Source organism: Tasmannia lanceolata, unplaced genomic scaffold, assembly GCF_043159265.1.
Source record: "Tasmannia lanceolata isolate RefF3 unplaced genomic scaffold, GAP_Taslan_0.1 ptg000002l, whole genome shotgun sequence".
NCBI classification, from domain to species: Eukaryota; Viridiplantae; Streptophyta; class Magnoliopsida; order Canellales; family Winteraceae; genus Tasmannia; species Tasmannia lanceolata.
Genome location: NW_027518679.1, coordinates 22,147,323 through 22,169,348, shown reverse-complemented (window position 1 = coordinate 22,169,348; position 22,026 = coordinate 22,147,323). Strand labels below are relative to the sequence as shown.

Here is a 22,026-nt window from a genome sequence, read left to right as displayed (position 1 = left end):
ATCTAGTTTGGAAATATGAATAGGAAGGGACTGAGAGGGAGTTTGGGGAGTTAGCTTTGGATTGAAGGTTCATGAATAACAGGTCTATCTAGCCAAATTATGAGTTTTGAGTGAGGAGTAATGTTTCGAGTATTGGTTTGAAATATTTTCTTTAAAATGGCGTTTTTATAGTTTCCTAATAACTCCCTTTTGACTTGGGAGAAGGACCCACAAATCATATGATTAAGAAAAAAACAAAGGATTTTAGCCAAGAGATGTGTTGGAGATTTTAAGATGCATTGGTTTGATTACATTTGTTCAAGAACTCTTTAGATCTATACACAGTTCCCAATTTACAGCCTCTTTGGATACCTCCAAAATTGGTCCATATTTACAAGTAAGATTATTTAGCTAATGATATTGGCAGTACCAAGATTTTATAATTGCACTAATTAATCTTGTCTTTTTTTGTTTAAACAGCTGGCAAATGTTATTACTTATTGCAGTTCTGAAAAGCTGCCAGAAGCCAGTTAAAAAGGAAAGACAAGCAGACTTTGTGCAATTATAAAAACATGTTAGTGCCAATATCATTAGCCTTATATTTAAGTTTATATGCAAATGAAACATGAGGAGTGATAGAATGAAGTGGAAATCGAGCTGACATTTCAGAAATCAGCCTATAGGGGCGCCCTTGAAGCTGATTTTTGCAAGGGCACCCTTCATTCTATCATTCCAAACATTAAGGCCATCTTGGAAGGCATTATAAGGGATTTCGCCTTCACAGCTTTTGCATGCGAGAACAGCCACCTCAGATGAATAATAAATAAAACAAAACCTGCCATGAGGTTGTTGGGTGTTGTCTCTTGAAAAAGTGAGACCCCGCAATGGATTTCTGCGAAATTGCTTAGCAAATCCCTTTCGGAGTTCAATGAGTTGTGGCAGGTTAGCAAATTACGCAATTCACACTAGATTTAATCTCCCAATTTTCTCTTGTTAACGTCTCACTAAAAGAATACACGGACGTTTCTCAATCCAGTGCGCAGTTAATGCAGGGAAACCTTGGCTACAAGTTAATGGAAATTTGATTGTCTTTTATGGGTTTAGAGGAAGACCCAAGGCCCTATTTGTTTTTTAATTTGATTGTTACTCCAAAACTGATTATTGGACTCTAATTCACGTTAAATTTTGGGTCTGATAATCAGTTTGACTCAACCAATTTTCAAAATCCAAAACAAACAGGGCCTGTTTGTTTGAGATTTTGAAAACCGATTGTGAGTTCAAAACCAATTAGAGGAGTCAAACTTAAACTTGATTTGAGTCCAATAATTGGTTTCCAATCGGTAATCAAAATCTAAAACAAACAGGTCTCAAGTATTTCGCATGAGATAGTCCTTCTGTCTGTAAGGCTACAAGGTAGGTTCTATGGGAGATACTGTGCACATTGATTAATTTATCTGTTAATCTTGAAGATGGTCGACTGTGCGATAATTCTGTTTCTTGAAGATAGTTTGCCCCTCCCCCCCAATGGCAAGATAATCGAATCCAAACAGGGACCTCGGTAATCTTCTTTTTTACTAGAGTTATTTCTGGATCCCAATGCTGAAGTATAAGCGGCCTTCCGCCGAAATTATGGCTGTTGTCTTGGAGAAATCTTGTACAATCCTCATGGTCGGAGAACTTGAAAAGAAAGAAGCTGTTTTCCAAAGTAAATAACTGAAGGTCACCTCGGAGTTTCCATTTGCGAGCAAGACTATCTCTTAGGGAGATGAAGTATGGTCTACTCTTCTCCCCAAGAAATAGCCTACGAGACAATCGTCCCGTTTGGATTCTGAATTTTTGATATCGTCGTCTTGAAAAAGCATTTCCATTTTTTCAGAATCATCTGGATGGATCAGGTTGAGCTTTTGTCGTAGAGGAGGTGGGGGTGTGGGCTTAGAGAAGAGGTTTTTCCAAGGAGACAACTTTTCCAGTAGCTTCGCCTTCTTCCGAGAGGTGGAGTTAGATGGAGTTTGAACACAGTGGGATTCTGCAAAAGCACCTTGCCAGGTGTTTTGTCATCTTCCTGAGCAATGGCAATTGATGAAATTTGAACACAAGGGACCTGACCTATTGGAACCTTCATTTGGAACCCGAAGAGGTTTGTCCTTAGTCAGAGGGCCAAGAGGGTGGGAGATTTCTGGCTGAGGAGGGGAGGAAAGAAGAGGGCTTGAATTTCCTTCACCTCTGATGCTTTTTCCTCCACTTGCAAGAGGGAAACTGGTGGAGGCTTTTTGGGACGAAGAGCATGGTAAATCAAGGGTCTTGTGTTTATCCTGTACAATGATGCTAGCATTAAACGCGCAAGCAGCTGGATACTGATCATCAGATTTCACAAGGCAAGTTTCATTGTCGACTTGGGGCTGATAAAGGCTGTTGAATGGTACGAGGAACCATCTTAAGAGACTGCTGTCAAGGCTTTTCCAGCTAAATCCCTATTTTGAATTTGAATAGCTGGGCGGGAAGGAGGGCTAGCTGAAAGGTCTTCAAGAAGTTGCTGATTTGAAAGGAGGTGGCTTACATTTGAAGGTTCAGGTTCAGCTTTCAATTTGGAGGAGAGTCTTCGTCAGAGTCAGGTAGACAAAGGTGATCGGCATGACAGAAACGAGGAGGAGTATATTGATCTAGGGGGAAACCATCAGTTGCTTTAAGGAGCTCCGTGTAAGAAACCAGCGACTACACCTCCTTGGAGGAAAATGCAGAAGAATTATGTCTTGACTTTCCTTTTCCTATAAACAGTGGCCAGAAAACACAACAGCAGCAGTAAAAATAACACTAAACTTGTGATTAGGATTATTACTTTGTATTCAAAAGTCCTTCCCTGTTTCTTAGAGGTTATTACATCAGTAGACATTGATAGATTTTCTATTGGGCTTCATTGTATTTTTATGGCAAATTCACAGCTACCTTGTGCGCATCAATGTAACAATTGGTAGGGTGATTTCCTCTATTTTGTCACCTATTCTTCACAATCTCAACCTTCCATTTTCCAACATGAAGGGGTCTATTATATGTAAGCAATTAGATCTAATAGACAGCATCATAGGACTAGGATGGTATTAGACTCTCTCTCTCTCTCTCTCTCTCTCTCTCTCTCTCTCTCTCCCTCCTATGATGCTGTAATCATGCACAATATCGCCCTGATATTTTCAAAATATAGTGATTTTATCGTGACATTTGATAAAGCGACAAATTTCCAATATAATCCCGAACCTAAAAAATTATAGCAATATTTTCATTTATCCCGATAATATCACGATATTTTTTTTATTTTATGTTTTTTCTTAAGTTTAATCCTTTTTCTAAATAATTTTATTTTTATAATTTTTTTCCTGATATATACCCCGAGATTTTCCTTTACCGCAAAATTCCCGAGAATGATATTTGCGACTAAGATTATGATGGTTTGAATAAAGAATGTAAGAGGAAACCTGGCAAAACAAATAGGATTGCATTGAAGATTATTGATAAATAGATAGTTTTTCATAAAAGAAATAACCCAATGTGCAAATTAATGTTGCAAGTGCTATAAACTCATCTTCAAACCACATTATCAATAGGGCAGCTTTAATAACCTCATGTGCAAATAGGTTCTAAACAAGTGGAGTCAATCTGAACACAAGATCAAGAACCAATCTGGAGGAAAAGAATGGAAACATAGGCATAAACTGTAGAAATAAGCGCCCACAAAAGTCAAAGAAGATACATTATAAAGTAGAAATCATGCAGAAAAAACTGGGTGAAATGAAATATAGCCCATAAACGAGAAAGAAAGAGGCAAAGAGCATTGCTAATTTTATAATACATCACTTAGGCCCTGTTTGTTTTAGATTTTGAGTCCAAAACTGATTATTCGACTCAACATTAAACATTTTTTAGTCCAAAAATCAGTTTTGGACTCAAAATCAGTTCTCAAAATCCAAAACAAACCGGGCCTTAGCAAGCGTGCTTATGCAGCAAAATGAAATTCACAATATGTAAATACAACACTTGATTTTGCTAGTCGTAAATTCTTGAAAATGTTGGACATGATCATTCACTGCTTTCGGATATTGAAGATACTGCTGTTGAGTGAGACCATTCTTTTGCAGCCTGGAGATACAGTGAAGCAACTTTTGCACAGACCAATTTACAGCATGGCTTGTCATTCAACTGGATTTTTGTAGCTCACTATAGGCTGTGTACATCTAGCCCTCCCCAGACCCCGCAATGGCGGGAGCCTCGTGCACTGGCCCGCCCTTTTACTATCAGCTCTTGCAATCAGTAGACAACTTTGCTTTTCAGGGTTTCTGTAAATATGTGACCCAAATTAGCTTCAGGAATAGAAGAGATTGAAAGCACGTATGTCATGACAGCTATCAGGTAGAACATGGAGTGAAACTAAAAGTGATCCAGAACCAAATATTAAATAGAGAAAACTCCTAATTTATAAGACTTCAAAACAAAAAAGCTGCAGCAGAAAAGTTATTTCAGCCAAAATCTTTCTTTCTGATGGGCATTTTCTTTGGCTAACTCACATCTAAAAGACTTTATAACAATAAAGACAATTAAGAACCCTGACTCCCTAAATACAAAGAACAAATAATCTAAACAGTAAGGTTACAGGACTTCATGGTAGAATTTTTCAACCAACATGCGTGCATATCATTTGTTTATATGGTTAAAGGGTACACTCAAACCTTTGGCATTGACTACTTAGAGATTTTTGTACATGTTGGAAAACTTTTTTTGAATAGTTTTTTCTCTATTGTCGCCAAACTTAATTTTGTTCATGTGGTTATCTCTTTTGTTGAGCAACTAATTGAGCTTTTTACCCAAGGGGAATTAGATAAGGTTTTGCAGATTGAAGAACACAATCTATTGCTTAAAGCAGACACTTCGGGATTGGTTTGAGATGTTTAGCCCTATTCTCACTAGATATTGTTTGAGGAAATCTTCTAGTATAATTGCCTTGTTAGTGTATGTTGACAATATTGCTATTACATGCAAATGATCAAACAAGTATTGATGAGTTGAAGAATTATCTTTTGCAATTTTGAGACAAAAGGCTTGAGTACAGTAAGGTATTTTCTTTGTATTGATGCAGCAAGATCTAAGTATGGTATTAGTCTATCCCAAACGAAGAATGCGATAGATTTGTTGACAAATACATTAAGTTTTTGGTAAGATACATGTTGATAATCTTATGGTTCTAAACACTAGATTGTTATAGGAACAGGGAGAGTTCTTTGACGATCCAGGAAAATACAGACGACTTCTTAGGAAGTGTAAGGATAAATGATATCTCATTGTTTCATTAGGTTGAGAAACAGACAACTTATTAGAGTTCATTGTTGATCATTCCAGTTTAGTGAACCTCATTCATCTGTCCGCCCAGTAACGCACCTAGTTAACATGTAATATAATGTTTAAGCATGTGCCAATTTAAAAGGCACAAGGACGAGTCATGACGAAGACACCAGTCTTCTGTGACACATGATTAAGAATTTTATGTTTTGTCAAGCTAAAATATATGTCCAAAATTCATGGCAGTAAAGGAATGCTTGATACAACCTAGAGAAATGTTCAATGTCAAATTCTCTTGTACATAGTGCAGTGTTCATACATGTTTGTACATATACATGTATGTCTATTATATATAATATAATATATAATTGCATGTCAAACAATATTATAGATCGGGGAAATGATATTTCCACACCTAAAATTAGCTATGGTACCCTCATTTACTTGTCATATTTGGGTAAGACTGGACAAGCTTGCGCTTCTAATAACCCATACTTTTTGTCAAAAAAGAATTACTTTGTCTTATCTCTCTCTCTTTCTCTCTCTTTTTACATGCTCCACATCTCTGCAGGTCAAACCAAACCAATCAATAAAATCTACTATGCAGAAATCCATTCCCCGGTCTAATAGCCAAGACAGAACTGAGCAACAAGTTCATGCCCTTAAGTGGTTTTCAAGAATTAAATTTCAATGTATTTCAAAAGATCTAACATTTGAGTGCAAGCAAACTTAGGCAAAAGCATGAAGCTTTTGTATGGTTAGCCAACATTGCAAAGCAAAAGCTTAGCGAAAATAATAGAAAAGTATCGATTCTGATGAAGCTTAATGGAACTTCAAAACTAAATGACCGATTTTTTTGTTCTACCCTGGAAAGAAAGAGGGAAAAAAAGAAAAGAAATGTTAAAATCTAAAATGCCATAAGACATTCCATCCTCCATTCAGTCATCACCCTCCAAAACTCACCCCATCTCTTCATGGAAACCATCACATGTAACATACTCTCCCAAAGACAACCAAACAAATCATGAAGAATTTTTATGCAAGGACAGTTCTTTACACATTCTTAGAGAAAGAAAATTATATCCCACTTAAGTATGTCTAATGGTCATAACCCAAAAAAACATAAATTTAGGTATTTTGCACCACTTCAGTTTATCTTACAGGATTTGCTTTTACTTTTCTGCATAGAGAACACACCCACATGGTGCGCCTAGAAAGTCCATAACAAATTGGTTTATACTTCAACTGGATATAAACCCAACAATATATCAGGTCTGTTAGGGAAGCAAATTCACATACCTATTCTTCCTTGGATGAGAGAAGCATACTCCATGTTGCTATCTTTGCATGCATGGGAAAACACACTGTGATACATTTCAAGTGAAGGTTGAATTCCTGCGTCCTCCATCCAATGCAATACCTGGATGCAGACTTGCATGATTTTTCCAAGACATAGGCATAAAAACAGAACTCTGAATAGAAACATATAAACCTTTCATGAGATGGCTCGATGTATTTCCTCCTTGTATTTCCTTTGGGGCCTTATCAGCTCTCTATTTATTCATTATTTTACCATTTCAAGAAAAAAAGATGGCTCGATGTAATCTAAAAGCAAAATTATCAGGGACAAAAATAAAAATCTCTGACATGGTTAGAGAAAACCACAAGAATCAAAAAGAAAAAAAAAGGGTACCCCAAATCCCCTTTCTTTCATCTCACCAGTTAGATCAATAATTTTGCAGTGCACTTTACGTTAAACTTTTAAATTTAATGGTGTACTGTGTTTTCTGAGAGAACTTTCAAAATTCAACATTCATGTGTTACCGTGGAGTATTTTTAGTTGGAAATAAGATGATAGTAAACTAAAAATTAAAGCTTAACTATGACTAGAATGCAAGTGGTTTTGGAATGTCTCCAAATTCGGCATGTCAAAGTCTCCATAACAAATGCAGTAACTATACAATGGACTGGTCAGGAGTTCGGCCTACAATGAATGGCCAATGGGCCAAACGTCAAACTATTTGACGAATCCTAGAGATGGATCAAGAGAGAGCCCCATTGAGTATGATCTGTTTTTTATTTAACCATGTGTTCATCAATTGATGACTAACATTTTTAAATACATCAGATTTTCTACTTTAAACATGACCCATCCACCTCTTGATGTTCTAGTGTAATCATATAGTGGAGATTGCACTGAACCACAAAACTTTTCTTCCAAAAAGATGTGATGAAGAATGCAGTGAGCCACATTTTATTTCCTACAAAAGGAAAATAATCTCATTTTTTGGTTTCATGTGTCGACCTCATCTCAGTTCGTCATATATCTCACTATTCTTCACAAGGTTGTAAGGGTAAGCATCCGGAGTATCCATATAGTCGTCCCCGTCATGGATGGGCCATGTTACAAAAGTCACCTTGATCATATGACCCTAATTGATGCGAATGAAAATCACTAAGAACGTTCGGTTCATTGGCATGGAACAAGTCTCTTATTCTTTAACTTTATTTTAGTCATTTTCTTTGTAGCCTACTTTTCAGGCATTAAATCTTGTCCGTTTAGTTTGATTTTGGTCTTATTAGAAAGGTTTTTCGATTATCTATCGAGCGAGCCCAAGATCACGCAATTTGGACTTTGAGGAAGTTATGGGCAATTTACAAATGTGGGGCATGCCTGATAAGGGATTGTTATTTTTAGGGTTATTTTAGCCACGTTTTTAGTTTCTATTTAAGTTGCTTTCAATGAACGGCTCATATTAGTTGCTTAGGTCTTAAGATAGGTATTAGAGTTTGTTATTCTTATAATTGATGTTATTAAAGCATTGTAAAGGACTTCTTTGGATTGTTGAATGAAAATTTGCCTTTAGGTGTTTGAGTTCTTTGAGAACCCGTGAGTATTTTCAATGTTCGCTCTGAGAAACTCGACTTCAACGGGATCAAAGTAAATCTCATCCCCTTCGACGGTGATCGAATTAATCTATTTCCTATGATGGTGATTGAAGGGCCCCGTTTTCATTTATTTTCCGATTTTGCCTCCACTGCTAGGCAACGAGGAACCTCTGGATTTTCGGACTGCATCACTAATCACTTCATCAATGAAATTTATCACAATATAGATGGACCGATAATCATATTCACTTCTACATGCCTTCTAAAGGCAATCGTTCAATTAGTTCCAACCTCTAAATATCTAATATGCAATTGTTGAGATATTGTACTTTGGTGGGACACAACTGGTATTGTATTACCTAGAAGGGCATATTTGGTTGTATTATGTAAATAAGATTAGAGGGTAATCAAAACCCTAAGTTTTTCCGAATCTTTTTCCTCCTTTCTTCTTCTCTCCTCTTCGGTGATCTAACCCTAAGTTTTTCCAAATCTTTTTTCCCTTCTTCTCTCTTCTCTATTTTCAATCTTCTTCTCATTCGATCAATACCCTCTTTACTTGGTATTAGATCAAAACAGAAGTGTCCTGAACGTCCCTGAAGAACCCACGATCTAGGGTAGTCGTACCGTGTACGGCTGATGCCATAGAGTTTTTTATATGAGGTCTGTCGAATTGGATTGTAGGGTAACCTATGTACATTGGATTTTTATATGAGGTGTCGGTCGTATTAGATTTATAAAAGGTTCTGGGCAGATCAATGAGATACTTGATTATCTGCAAGGTTTCCTTTTCATCTTCTATTAGGTGAGGGTTTGAACATGTTCTAGAACTTGTAATAGATCAAGAATGGTGGGGGTAAGGTTAGCTTTAAGACTGGATGTTGCACTATTTCAGACAATAGGATGTTGATGGGGATTATCTGGTAGCAGCCGCAAGATAAAAAAATTTCCAATTCCCACTTGAAAAGTCAGCCTAGTGCTTTTCCTTGGCATTCATGGAGCTCTAACTGCGAATCGCAAGGCCCAAATTCCTGTCCATCTGGAGAGGCCTCAATCAACTGCTTAAATTCAGAGATGATTCTTCGAATGGATCTGTTCCTAATTCACAAACAGCCACCCTTCAAACACTGACAGATCCTCCTTCAAACAATAACTGATCCTCTTCTTGATCCTATAACACTTCCCAATCTCCAAGAGAACTGTCCTCGATCCTATAACACTTCCCAATCACCAAGAGAACTGTCCTCGATCCTATAACACTTCCCAGTGTTATTCTGGTTTGTTGTTTCGATTGAATTCCGGGATCATCGACAACCTTCTATTAACTGTTAAGATCAACATGGTAGCCCTTTGGAGAGTGATGGGGACCAAAAATATCCTCCACTCACGGATCAGCACGTGGCATCAAAACATGTCGACAGATTCATCACCCAGCAAGGGGCAATAATGTAATCACATTCTGAAAGGGGAAAACTCAATATAAACTTTGCCCAGCCGCAACCTGACACCTGTCCAAGGGCATAAAGGAAAGGGCAAAGTTTGACCAATCAATAGGCTGACACCTGTCCCCAGGGGTAAGAGGGTAATCTGATACCCAAACCCTCACTATAAAAGGTCCCTAAGGCTCAAAGGTAAAGGTCTGAATCCCAAAATTTACTATTCATAGTAGACTTTCCTTATCTGTTGCACCTACTGACTTAAGCATCGGAGGGCCTTCCTGGAGTAACCACTCCGGTTGGTCGTCTGATTGTTTGCTATCTTGCGCAGGGTCATCCTCAGCGCCCCTCATAGTGCAGGCGCACATCAGCTCTTACTAGGCCACCTAAGCAGATCACCAATTTGGACCGCAACAGATTGGCGCCAGCCGTGGGACCTTGGATGAAAAACCATTGTAGATCTGAGAATATGGTGGTTAGGAAGGCAGGCCGAGCCGGATCAAACCGAGCTATTCATCCGACGTCTAGGAACAACCCTCAAGTTCCGCGTCTTGAATCTCAAGTAGTGATTCCCCCTCCTCAGATAGAAAGGCAACCCTCAGTACTCCCCGAACCTCGAGCACAAGTAACAACGCCTACCATCGAACAGTACCATGCGCTAGTCCAACAAGTTGCTACCCTGGCAGAACAATACCGAAATTTGGTCCAGAACCCCCCCGCCTCAGCCTCATGCTCATCAAGAAAATATGCCTGTTCAATAGGAGAGAGTTAACTCTGAGCTGCCCCAACCTATGAAGCACGGGTACGTGGGTACGTGATTTTTCAAAAAAACCGGGTGCGGGTACGTTCGGGTACGCCGAATATGATAATATATTTTAATATTTTCTTATATATTTATAAAAATTTTAAAAATAATAATTGAAGAGCAATCAAATAACAATAACATCACCAAAATGAAAAGTTCTAATATTACTCTTCATTTCATAAGGGATTTAAGTTCCATATTTTTCATAACATGAGGCATCAATACATCATTCATTAGAAAAAAGTCTGTCGCCAGTGTGTTGACCGGTGTGTTGACCGATGCCTGAGAAGATGACTAATTTTTAGAGACCAAATTATGAGATTTTTTATATCGAACTTTTGGGATTTAATAATGTTTGGACATGATAGATTTTATGAATTTTTAAAATTTGAGAAATACCCCACTGTTTGGAAGTTAAGAAAGTTCAAATTTTGACCCGACCCTTTTTCTTCGGATTTTGTACTAGAACAGGAGAGTTGACTTTTTTTCCTTTTAGATTTGAGTCTTGAAACTATTTTTAATAAATCCAAATGGGGGGTATTCCGTTATTTACATGTAAATCTTAAGTAAATGGTTTTACATGTAAATACTAAGTATAGGAGAGAATTTACACCAGATAAGAGAAGCAGGAGGTGTCGGGTACGCGTGGGTGTGCACCCTAAACGCACCCGACACGCACCCAGCAACCAAAATTGGGGTTTTTTTAATAAAAAAATGGGGTACGTACCCGGGGCGTACCCGAACGTACCCCGACCCCATACATGTCGGGTACGGGTACGGGAGCCCCAGGAGAGTACTCGTGCTTCCTAGGCCCCAACCACCAGCCAGCCATGAGCAGCACCACAGATTGTCACAAAGGCATGAACCTCGTCCTGCCAGCATCGTTGTTCCGACATCGTCATCCTCCAAGTCTGCCCCGGACAACTCGCGGGCACCTAGGAAGCACGGGTACTCTCCCAGGGCTCCCGTACCTGTATCCGACACGTATTGGGTGCGGGTACGCCCTGGGTACGTCCTGGGTACGTACCCATATTTAGGAATAAAAAAAAGCCCAATTTTGGTTGTCGGGTGCGTACCCATGCGTACCTGACACATCCTGCTTCTCTCAGCTGGTGTAAATCCTTTCTGTTGCTTCTCTCTCCTCTCCTGTACTTAGTATTTACTTGTAAACCATTTACTTAAGATTTACATGTAAACCATTTACTTAAGATTTACATGTAAATAACGGAATACCCCTCATTTGGATTTATTAAAAATAGTTTCAAGACCCAAATCTAAAAGGAAAAAAAGTCAACTCTCTTGTTCTAGTACAAAATTCGAAGAAAAAGGGTCAGGTCAAAAATTTAACTTTTGTAACTTCCAAATGGTGGGGTATTTTTCAAATTTTAAAAATCTATCATGTCCAAACATTATTAAATCTCAAAAGTCCGGTATAAAAAATCTCATAATTTTGTCTCTAAAAATTATTCATCTTGTCAGGCACTGGTAAACACACTGGCGACAGACTTTTTTTCTAATGAATGATGTATTGATGCCTCATGTTATGAAATATGGAATTTAATCTAAAGAGTAATATTAATATTTTCCATTTTGGTGATGTTATTGTTATTTGATTGCCGTCCAATTTTTTTTTAAATTTTTATAAATATATAATAAAATATTAAAATATATTATTATATTCGGCGTACCCAAACGTACCCGCACTCGGTTTTTTTGGAAAATCACGTACCCACGTACCCGTGTCGTGTCGTACCTGCACCCCGTACCCATGCTTCATAGGCGGGCACCGATATCGAAGTAATCATCCAAGCCAAGCAGGGCATCTCCATCATAATAAGGGCACCGGCACCAGATCGAATCGAAGAGCGTGTAGAAAGAATGAGAGGATATAAAAAGAATGAGAGGATAGAAAAGAATGAATTGACCGTGTAGAATAAAAGCTTGAGGAGATTGACCATCGCATTGAAGACCTGGCCAGGGGACGTGAAACGTCCGATCGGAAGCCATTCATCAGCGAAGCCCCCTTCACAGAGAGGATTCTAAATGCCCCCACTCCTCACGGGTTCAAGATGCCTCCGGTGCCCCAGTACGATGGCACCACTCACCCAATCGACCACATTGAAACTTTCCAAACTATGATGCTGCTTCACGAAGCATCAGACGATTTCTTATGCAGAGCTTTCCCTAAAGACTTTGGTTGGAGCGGCGAGGGATTGGTACGCCCGCCTGAAGCCCAATTCCAATGACTCCTTTATAGAGCCAGGGGATAACCTTGTCAAACAATTCATGAGCAATAGGTGACCTCGCAAAACAGCTGCCTCGTTTATGGCGCCAAGGCAAGAGGATAATGAACCATTGAAGGTGTTCGTAGAATGGTTCAATAGAGAGGCCCTGCAAGTAGCAAACTTGGACCCTTCGACGGCCACGAACTCGTTGCTCGCCGGCGCCAGTTTTGAAGACTTCAGATGTTCGGTAGCCCGCAAGACCCCTTCTTCCCTGGCCGACCTCATCACAAGGGCAAGAAATATATTTCCGTCGAAGAAAAAATAGCAGACCTAAGGCCGAGGACCAGCGCCAAAGCTCTGGAAAAGAGAAAGGAATACGAAGATGAAGGAGTCGAGCATGGGCCCTCGCAGAAGTCACGAAGAGAGGATAAGCAACCAAAAAGGGAAAAGAGCCTGCGCAGGAGGGAAGAGAACTACACCCCCGTCAACACTTCCAGAACTCGGATATTAACGGCCATTCGAGAGGAAGACTTCCTCAGGTAGCCGGCGAAGATGCAATCCAAACGAAACAAGAGGGATAAATCAATGTATTGCCGGTATCACAAAGATCACGGGCATGACACAAACGAGTGCAAGCACTTGAAGGAGGAGATTGATTTCCTAATCAAGAGAGAACACCTCAAAAGCTATGTGAGGAAAGAGGAGCACCCGAGAAGAGGGTCTCGAACCCGCACCCCAGAAGATCGGTGCAGCCCTAGAAGATCTCCAACCCCAAGAGATCAAAATAGGCCATCCTCACAAAGGAGCCCCCAGAGAGAAGAGCAGCCTCTCCAACCCACCGGGGTTATGAACACAGTCCTCAGAGGGGTGCAGGAGGAACATCGTCGGCGACGCGCAAAGCCTACACCCGACAGGTCAATGCAATACATGTCCCCAACAAAAAACCTAAGAATGAGAATGTTATCTCATTTTCCAATGCAGACCTAGATAAAGTGATCTTACCCCATGACGACGCTCTAGTTATAACCATGTTGGTTGCTAATTGGGAGGTAAAAAAGATCCTAGTAGACAATGGGAGCTCGGCTGACATTTTGTACTACCACTCCTTCAAGCAAATGCTAATTGGAGAGGATCGCCTTAAACCCGCCAATTCGTACTTATATGGATTCTCTGGCGAAATAGTGAAAGTTGAAGGTTCCATAGAACTCTCAGCTCTCGTGGGGACAGCACCCCGTCAGGCTGCCATGATCAACTTCCTGGTGGTGAAGGCCACGTCGGCCTACAACGCCATTGTAGGAAGGCCAGGTCAAAATTTGCTCCGAGCAATAGCCTCAGGTTACCATCAGAAAATGAAGTTCATAACTCCCCAGGGAGTGGGAGAAGTTTGGGGAGGCCATAAGCAATCCCAAGAATGCTACACAACCGCTCTTAAGGCAAAAGAGCCTCCGAGGCATTGCCAGTCGAACTTCTCGATCTCCGTGACAAGGCGCAGATTACTGTGAATGAAGCGGCAGAGGACCTAGTGAAAATACCGTTGTATGAAGAATCTGAGGAGAAAACAGCTCAGATCGAATCCCTATTGGAGGAAGGACTCCGACAGGAACTTATCCATTTTCTGAAAAGCAACGCAGACGTGTTTGCCTAAACTCCTGATGACATGCCGGGGATTGACCCCGAGGTAAGTGTATAACAGCTTAGCGTCGATCCAACTTGTAAACCAGTCAAGCAAAAACGGAGACACTTTGCCCCAAAGCGGCAGGCGGCCATCCGAGAGGAAGTGGAAAAGCTCCTGTGTGCCGATTTTATTCAAGAGATTAGATATCCCGACCGGTTAGCTAACGTGGTCATGGTAAGGAAATCTAACAAAAAATGGAGAATCTGCATAGATTTCACTGACCTGAACAAGGCCTGTCCAAAAGATAGCTATCCTCTACCAAAAATCGATCAGCTTATCGATGCCACCTCAGGCCATAAACTGCTAAGCTTCATGGACGCATTTTCAAGGTATAATCAAATCAGAATGTACGAATAAGACATAACAAAAACAGACTTCATAACGAATTAGGGATTGTACTGCTACCGAGTCATGCCGGGGCTACATACCAAAGACTGGTCAACAAGCTCTTCCGTGAGCAGATAGGCAGGATCATGGAAGTATTCATTGACAATATGCTGGTGAAAAGCAAGAAGGCCCCTGAACATATAGCTGACCTCCAAGAAGCGTTCCATGTCCTAAGGAATCATAACATGAAGTTCAATCCGACCAAATGCGCCTTCGGGGGGGGCAGGAACAAAGACCAGGGTCACTAAATCCTGATAAAGACAATAGCGTCGAAGAGGGAGAGCCCATCTGGGAATTGTATGTGGACGGGTCATCCAATGCCGCAGGAAGTGGAGCCGACTTTATCCTCACAGCCCCGGAGAACTTCACTATAGAGTACGCGGTAAGGTTCGGGTTTCGTGCTTCCAACAACAAAGTGGAATACGAAGCACTAATAGCCGGAATGAACCTAGCAGCCCAGGTGCTTGCCAAGAGGTTAAAAGCGTACAATGACTCCCAGTTGATTGTAAATCAAATCCAAGGAGAGTATGAAACTCGAGATGCAAGGATGATGAAGTACCTTGCCAAGGTCCAATCCATCGCCAAGAAATTTGAGACCTTTGAAATCGCCCGAATGCAGATGCTCTCTCCCGTCCTGCCACCGTGGGGTGTACAAATCTGGGAAGTATTTATGTGGAATTCATGAAAAAAGCCACGATTGAAAGCGCTAAAGCAGAAGTGATGCAAGTCGACCAAGAATCTAGCTGGATGGACGAAATCATCAACTACCTGCGAGACAGAAAGCTACCGGATGACTCGGAAGGTGGTGTGATGCGCGGCACGCTTTACTTTTGATGGGGAGCAGCTCTATAAAAGATCATATACCTAGCCGTACTTTTTTTTTGTTTTTGAAAAGTGACATATTTCATTAATATTCAGATAGCATTCGGGACCAGGAGTCCCAGCCTGCAATACAAATTATTTAGGAGAATTGGCACGGGCATACCCAATACCAATTCAAGAGTAACCAAAATAAACAAAATTACAGAAGAAACTGAGCAATCTTTCCTCTATTATGTAGTATGTCTTTTTAACATCTTTCATCGCAATCTTATAAACTTCCACTTGTACCTTTTTTAAACTACTTATAATTGTAGATCTCTCAAACAAAAACCTCTTGAAACTTCAAGCTGACCGATTCATCTGAAACTACCAAACTTGCCTCATGAGACTCTAAAAGTCCAGATCTGATGTAAAACTCAAGGAAGGTATAGCAAAGTTAAAATATCCAGACAGGAAAACCTAAGCGAAAGAATGAATCTCTCAAGCTATGTCTATGGAAAAATGCAACTTCTGGATAACGACAAGCAATTCACAGTGCTATTAGACGATAAGAATCCTGGAGAATTGTGAGAGGGATTTACCCTATACAGGCCTACAGTCCCATATCCTGAAACTCCATAAAAAACCAGCAGATTATAGAAAAACATATACTACCACCATAAAGCACTAGACTGAAGGATTCTTAGTCCTAGGGGAAGAGCCTCCCACACCAGAAGCACAGCTAGTTCCCAAAACCCCTATCTCCTTCTATAATCCGGACCTAAATTTTCTTGTTGGATTCTATTTTCCTTTCTCCTTCACTTCTCTATCTATTCTTTTTCTCCTCTTTTTTTTTTCTTTTATCTCTTTATTCTCCCTTTGTCCTTTCTCCTCTTCGCTTATCTTTTCTCTTCTCCTCTTTTTTTTCGGGGCCGGAAGGCCTTTCATTCAGGGTTGTTGCCCTTGGCCCCCTTTACACCATCATCCTTCTCAATTCCAGATTCCCTACGCTCTTTCAGATCCCTAATAGCTATGGACCGAAACAAATTTTTAGTGGCTTCCAGATCATCGTCAAAACCTATGCCGAAGACATCCCCTATAGCCAACTCATCAATTTCTTCAGAGGGAACATCTTTACTTTCTTCTGATTCCAGGAAATCCATCAACCTTGAGTCCGCCTCATTTCCTTCCACTTCTACTCCCATCCGAGTCCGGACCTCCATGTTGACTTCCCGATCTAGGGAATCCCTTGACTCCTGAGGTATTTCTGTTGGGGTATCCATCAACTTTTCCAAACGCTCAATCTTTGCTGCTTTAACTTCCTCCCAACGCTGATGACGGAGCCTTCGCTCCTCCTCCAGAACTTCCTTAAAGAATGGAAGTTTATAGATTCTAACAAAAGCCTCCTTTGGGTCAATCTTCCTTGAAACCTTCAGAAGACAGTCCTTATTGGCCAGAGCATCCCTCTTAAATGGTTTCCACTGTCTCTTCCAAATTCCCATGGTAATTTCCTTCGGCGTAGGACACTCTTCTGCCGCCATTGCTTCATCATATTCCAAGCCCCTAAGAAACTATAAGTAATCTACCTCAAATGTGACCGTCTTCCTCTTCCTTGAAACGGAACCAGAGTCAAACGACATGGTAGATGAGAAGGGTTTGAAAGGTCTATCAAAGTCTTTAAGAAAAAGGCTAAACTTAGAGGCTAAGTTAGTTTCTCTTGGTTCTTCCTGTCTCCGAAAACACAAGAGGTTTCTTTTGAATAGAGAAAGACCTCCTTTTGTAGCTAATAAATAATTCTCGAGACACACGCCCTGCCCCATCTGACCTACTTTTTCTCTTTGAAACGGAGTGCCATTTTTGGAGGGATTTACATGAAACCTTTTGATGTGACTATTGTTATCATTCAAGACTTCTGAGTTTCCTTTATTCTTTTTGCTTCTAAAAAAGAGGTTTTTAATCTTCTACTAACACTGGTTGTAGATTACGACAGTCAGAGATATCTTTTTTGGAAGCTTTTCCAGCGAAAATACAAGATTTAGCTTTTAGTGCCTTCTGACATAGTCCTTCCTAGGACTGACCAATTTCCCTTTCAATGACGAGGCTAAACTTTTTAGTGTATCTGCCGGTTTCTCCATTCCTGGAGTAGAGGATAATTCAAAATCCTGGACAGATTTGTCCAACGGCTCTTTTACCTTGGATATGACAGATTTACCCTCATGGACCACCAGAAGAGGCCCAACCACAGGCAAATCAACCGCCGGCGGAGGGTCAACAGAGATATCTAAAGTAGGGCGCAAAGTGGCGGAATCCCCCTCTGCCAAAAGGATCTTTAATGGACATTAAAGATTCATCCACCATCTTAACTCCAACTGGATAAACTGTGGAGTCTGCAATAAGATTTATAAAAGATGGTAAACAATTCCACAAGAAAGTTAAGACCTTAACAGAGGCAAATTCCAGGCAGTGGTCATGACTGCCCGACATCTGAGATTCCAAAATTTGTCCAAAATGCTGACCAAGAATCTCCACCGTGGAAAGAGACCAGGCATGAAGTGGAATATTAAAAAGCCTGTCTCACTGTTCTTGCACCAGTTTAACGCAGGGGACCATGGTTAAAGGGAAACTAAGAATCCACCCAAAGCTCCCCACCGTAAGATGGAAGTAGCCCGGTTCTGAGACACAAGGCAAAAAAACATCATTGAGAGGCTAATGCAGAACGGTTTGCTGAGAAGCGGCAGAATCCATTTTCTTTTTGCCCAGGTCCAAACTTCTTCCAACAGAGACCTGTTCCTCAAGGTGCCTATCAAGCAACTTTTAAGGGTCTTCTTCCTATCATTGATCAATTCAATTGGGATGGTAAACACGGGGTTTTTTTCATCCACTCTAGGTGTATGGATCTCCTTGGGGGTACCCTTAGGTATCCACGACTTAACGACCTCAGCCTTTTTGTTATACTTTGGCCCCAAGCATTTTCTGCAAATGCGTCGAGAGCCATAGTTTTTTGTAGCTGCACTTCATACACTTCCAATCACTTACACTTTGATTTGGAAAAGTCCGCCTACCTCGAGCAGGTCCATTTCTGAAGTCAAACCTTCTTGTTAATATATCCAGATCCTCCTAGCGCCATTGTGATCTTTCTCTACTCCCCACCTGACCTATCAGAATCAAAGATCTCCGCCAACAACTGTTAAAGACTCATGTCGTATAGAAAGCTTCCTGAGCTGAACATCCACTTCCTACAAGATCAAGGAAAGTTGGAACCATCCAGTCAAGGCTAAAACCACATACACACTGATTTGTGAAGGTATCCAAGCCCGATGGGGGATTAGTATGTCGACGGTTAAAAAACTCTCGGACAGACATTTTTTTTCTCCCTTGGATGGCTACACTATATAACTGGCCGTACTTAAAATGTCTTCACCCATCATCCACTTTAAACGTGCTGAGAGAAGTGCACGAAGGAATCTGCGGCGAACACTTGGGTGGAAAAGCACTCGCGCAAAAGATCTTGTTGAGAGGACTCTACTGGCCAACTTTGAGAAAAGACACAATAGAGCTTATGAAGAAATGTGGGCAAAAATTCGCTCCCGTCAGTCACCAGCCAGCAGTAGCATTGTCCCCAATCGTGAGTCCCCTGCCTATCGCCATTTGGGGCATGGATATTCTGGGACCCTTCCCTCCAACCCCCGGAAGTCGACAATTCGACGTAGTCGTCACAGACTACTTTACAAAATGGGTAGAGGTGGAGCCCTTGGCAAAGATCACAGAATAGAACGTACAAACATTCTTTTGGAAATCCGTAATTTGCCGATTTGGGATCCCGAAGATTCTGATCACGGACAATGGAAAACAGTTCGACAATGACATTCAGAAAGTTTTGCACGGACCTCAGAATCAAGCAACGCTTCACCTCCGTCACGCATCCACAGACCAACGGACAAACAGAACGATTCTACAAGGGATTAAGAAAAGGCTGGACGAAAAAGAAGGCTGCTGGGGCGACGAATTATATCACGTCCTATGGGCCTACCGCACGACACTGCGAACTCCAACAGAAGAGTCCCCATTTAAACTCACTTTTGGGATCGAAGCGGTGATCCTAGTAGAAGTTGGAGCTAATTCCCCTCGCATAGAGAACTTCGGCGAGTTCTGCAACTGTGAACGCCTCCGTGCGAATTTGGACCTATTGGAAGAGCTCCGAGAAGACGCACGGATCAAACTCGACGCTTATCAGCAAAGAATATCCAAGTATCACGACGCAAAGATGCTCCCCAGAGAGCATCATGTTGGCGGGCTAGTTCTAAGAAGAGCCGCTGTATCCCAACCCCGAAGGGCTGGAAAACTCTCCCCGACTTGGGAGGGACCGTACTGAGTTTCGCAAATCATCCAACCCGGAAGCTACAGGTTGAAAACCTTGGAGGGCCACCTGGTGCCTCATGCCTGGAACTCCAGGAACTTAAAGAAATATTATCAGTAAGGGCATGATGAAAGAGAAGTAGTACAGAAGACTCCCTTCTGATTCCGGTTTTTTTTCTGTTGTAGTCAAGATGCCGATGTACAAAGAAATGAAAATAGTTAATGAAATGGTTTTCTTTTTCTACACCCTCTCTACTTATCCAAGTACATGCTGCCTACTTGAACTTAATGAGTTCGGTTACACCCCTTACACTTCGAGCATAACCTTGAAGTAGGGATAAAACCAACCTTGTGAAATAAGAAAACTCGAAAAGCCCAAGGCATTGAGCCCGGGCATCACGACTTCGGTTACATCCCTTACACTTTGGGCATAACCTCGAAGTAGGGATAAAACCAACCTTATGAAATAAGAAAACTCGAAAAGCCCAAGGCATTGAGCACGGCCATCACGAGTTCGATTACATCCCTTACACTTCTGGCATAACCTCGAAGTAGGGATAAAACCAATCTTATGACATAAGAAAACTCAAAAAGCCCAAGGCATTGAGCCTGGGCATAGTGAGTTTGGTTACATTCTTTATACTTCGGGCATAACCTCGAAGTAGGGATAAAACCAACCTTATAAAATAACAAAACTCAAAAAGCCCAAGGCAATGAGCCTCGGCATCATGAGTTCGGATACATCCCTTACCCATCGGGCATGACTCCGAAGTAGGGATAAAACCTATGAAGCACGGGTACGGGTACGACACGACACGGGTACGTGATTTTGGGTACGCCGAATATAATAATATATTTTAATATTTTATTATATATTTATAAAAAATTTGAAAAAATAATTGGAGAGCAATCAAACAACAATAACATCACCAAAATGGAAAGTTCTAATATTACTCTTCATTTCATAAGTGATTTTGGTTCCATATTTTTTATAACATGAGGCATCAATACATCATTCATTAGAAGAAAAAAAATGTCGCCAGTGTGTTGACCGGTGTGTTGACCAGTGCCTGACAAGATGAATAATTTTTAGAGACCAAATTATGAGATTTTTTATACCGGAGTTTTGGGATTTAATAATGTTTGGACATGATAGATTTTATGAATTTTTAAAATTTGAAAAATACCCCACTGTTTGGAAAGTTAAGAAAGTTCAAATTTTACCCGACCCTTTTTCTTCGGATTTTGTACTAGAACAGGAGAGTTGACTTTTTTTCCTTTTAGATTTGGGTCTTGAAACTATTTTTAATAAATCCAAATGGGGGGTATTCTCTTAAGTAAATGGACAATAAAAACATTTACTTAAATGGTTTACAAGTAAATACTAAGTGCAGGAGAGGAGAGAGAAGAAGCACAGGTGGTTTACAAGTAAATACTAAGTACAGGAGAGGAGAGAAAAGAAGCACAGGAGAGATTTACACCAGATAAGAGACGCAGGAGGTATTGGGTACGCGTGGGTGCGCACCCTAAACGCACCCGACACGCACCCAGCAGCCAAAATTGGGGTTTTAAAAAAAAAAATGGGGTACGTACCGAGGACGTACCCGGGGCGTACCCGAACGTACCCGCACCCCATACGTGTCTGGTACGGGAGCCCCGGGAGAGAACCCATGCTTTCTAGGATAAAACCAACCCTGTAAAAAAAAGAAAACTCAAAAAGCCGAAGGCATTGAGCCTGGGCATCTTGATTTCGGTTATATCTTGCATAACCTCAAAGTGTCGATAAAATCAAACCTATAGAGGCATAAGGCAAGAAACTCGGGCATAGTGAGTTAAGATATACTCCTTTTTGTTTGAACACAACCCCAAAGTAAGAGCGGAAGACAGAACTACCATCATAAACAAAAAGCGAGAAATTTTCATTCATACACAAAAGGAGATTACATTTGCGGGGCTTCTAGGCCAGACAAAAAAAAGAGGGAGAAAAAGGAATGAAGTAAACAGCAAAGGCTCAGGCCTCGGGAACATCAGGGACCTTCTCCTGTTCAGGGGGTTGAGAAAAAGTCGGAGCGACATCATCGGCATCCCCAGGGCGAGTATCGATTGGGTTAAGGACGATCTCCTCCAAAGAGATGTTGGGATGCTTCTCGGCAA

General features: G+C 40.9%; 1 protein-coding gene across 1 annotated transcript in view; it reads right to left on the bottom strand.

The window, feature by feature from the left end:
* Positions 1-3,741: 3,741 nt before the first annotated feature.
* Positions 3,742-22,026, bottom strand: part of EMB2654 (Tetratricopeptide repeat (TPR)-like superfamily protein) — a 59,704-nt gene continuing 41,419 nt past the window's right edge. Inside the window, exons 9-10 of the mRNA XM_077392966.1 lie at positions 6,601-6,721; positions 3,742-4,304 (exon numbers count right to left, since the gene is read on the bottom strand). Of these exons, the coding sequence (XP_077249081.1) occupies positions 4,276-4,304; positions 6,601-6,721 (150 nt within the window). The 3' untranslated portion in view covers positions 3,742-4,275. The remainder of the gene's footprint in view (positions 4,305-6,600; positions 6,722-22,026) is intronic.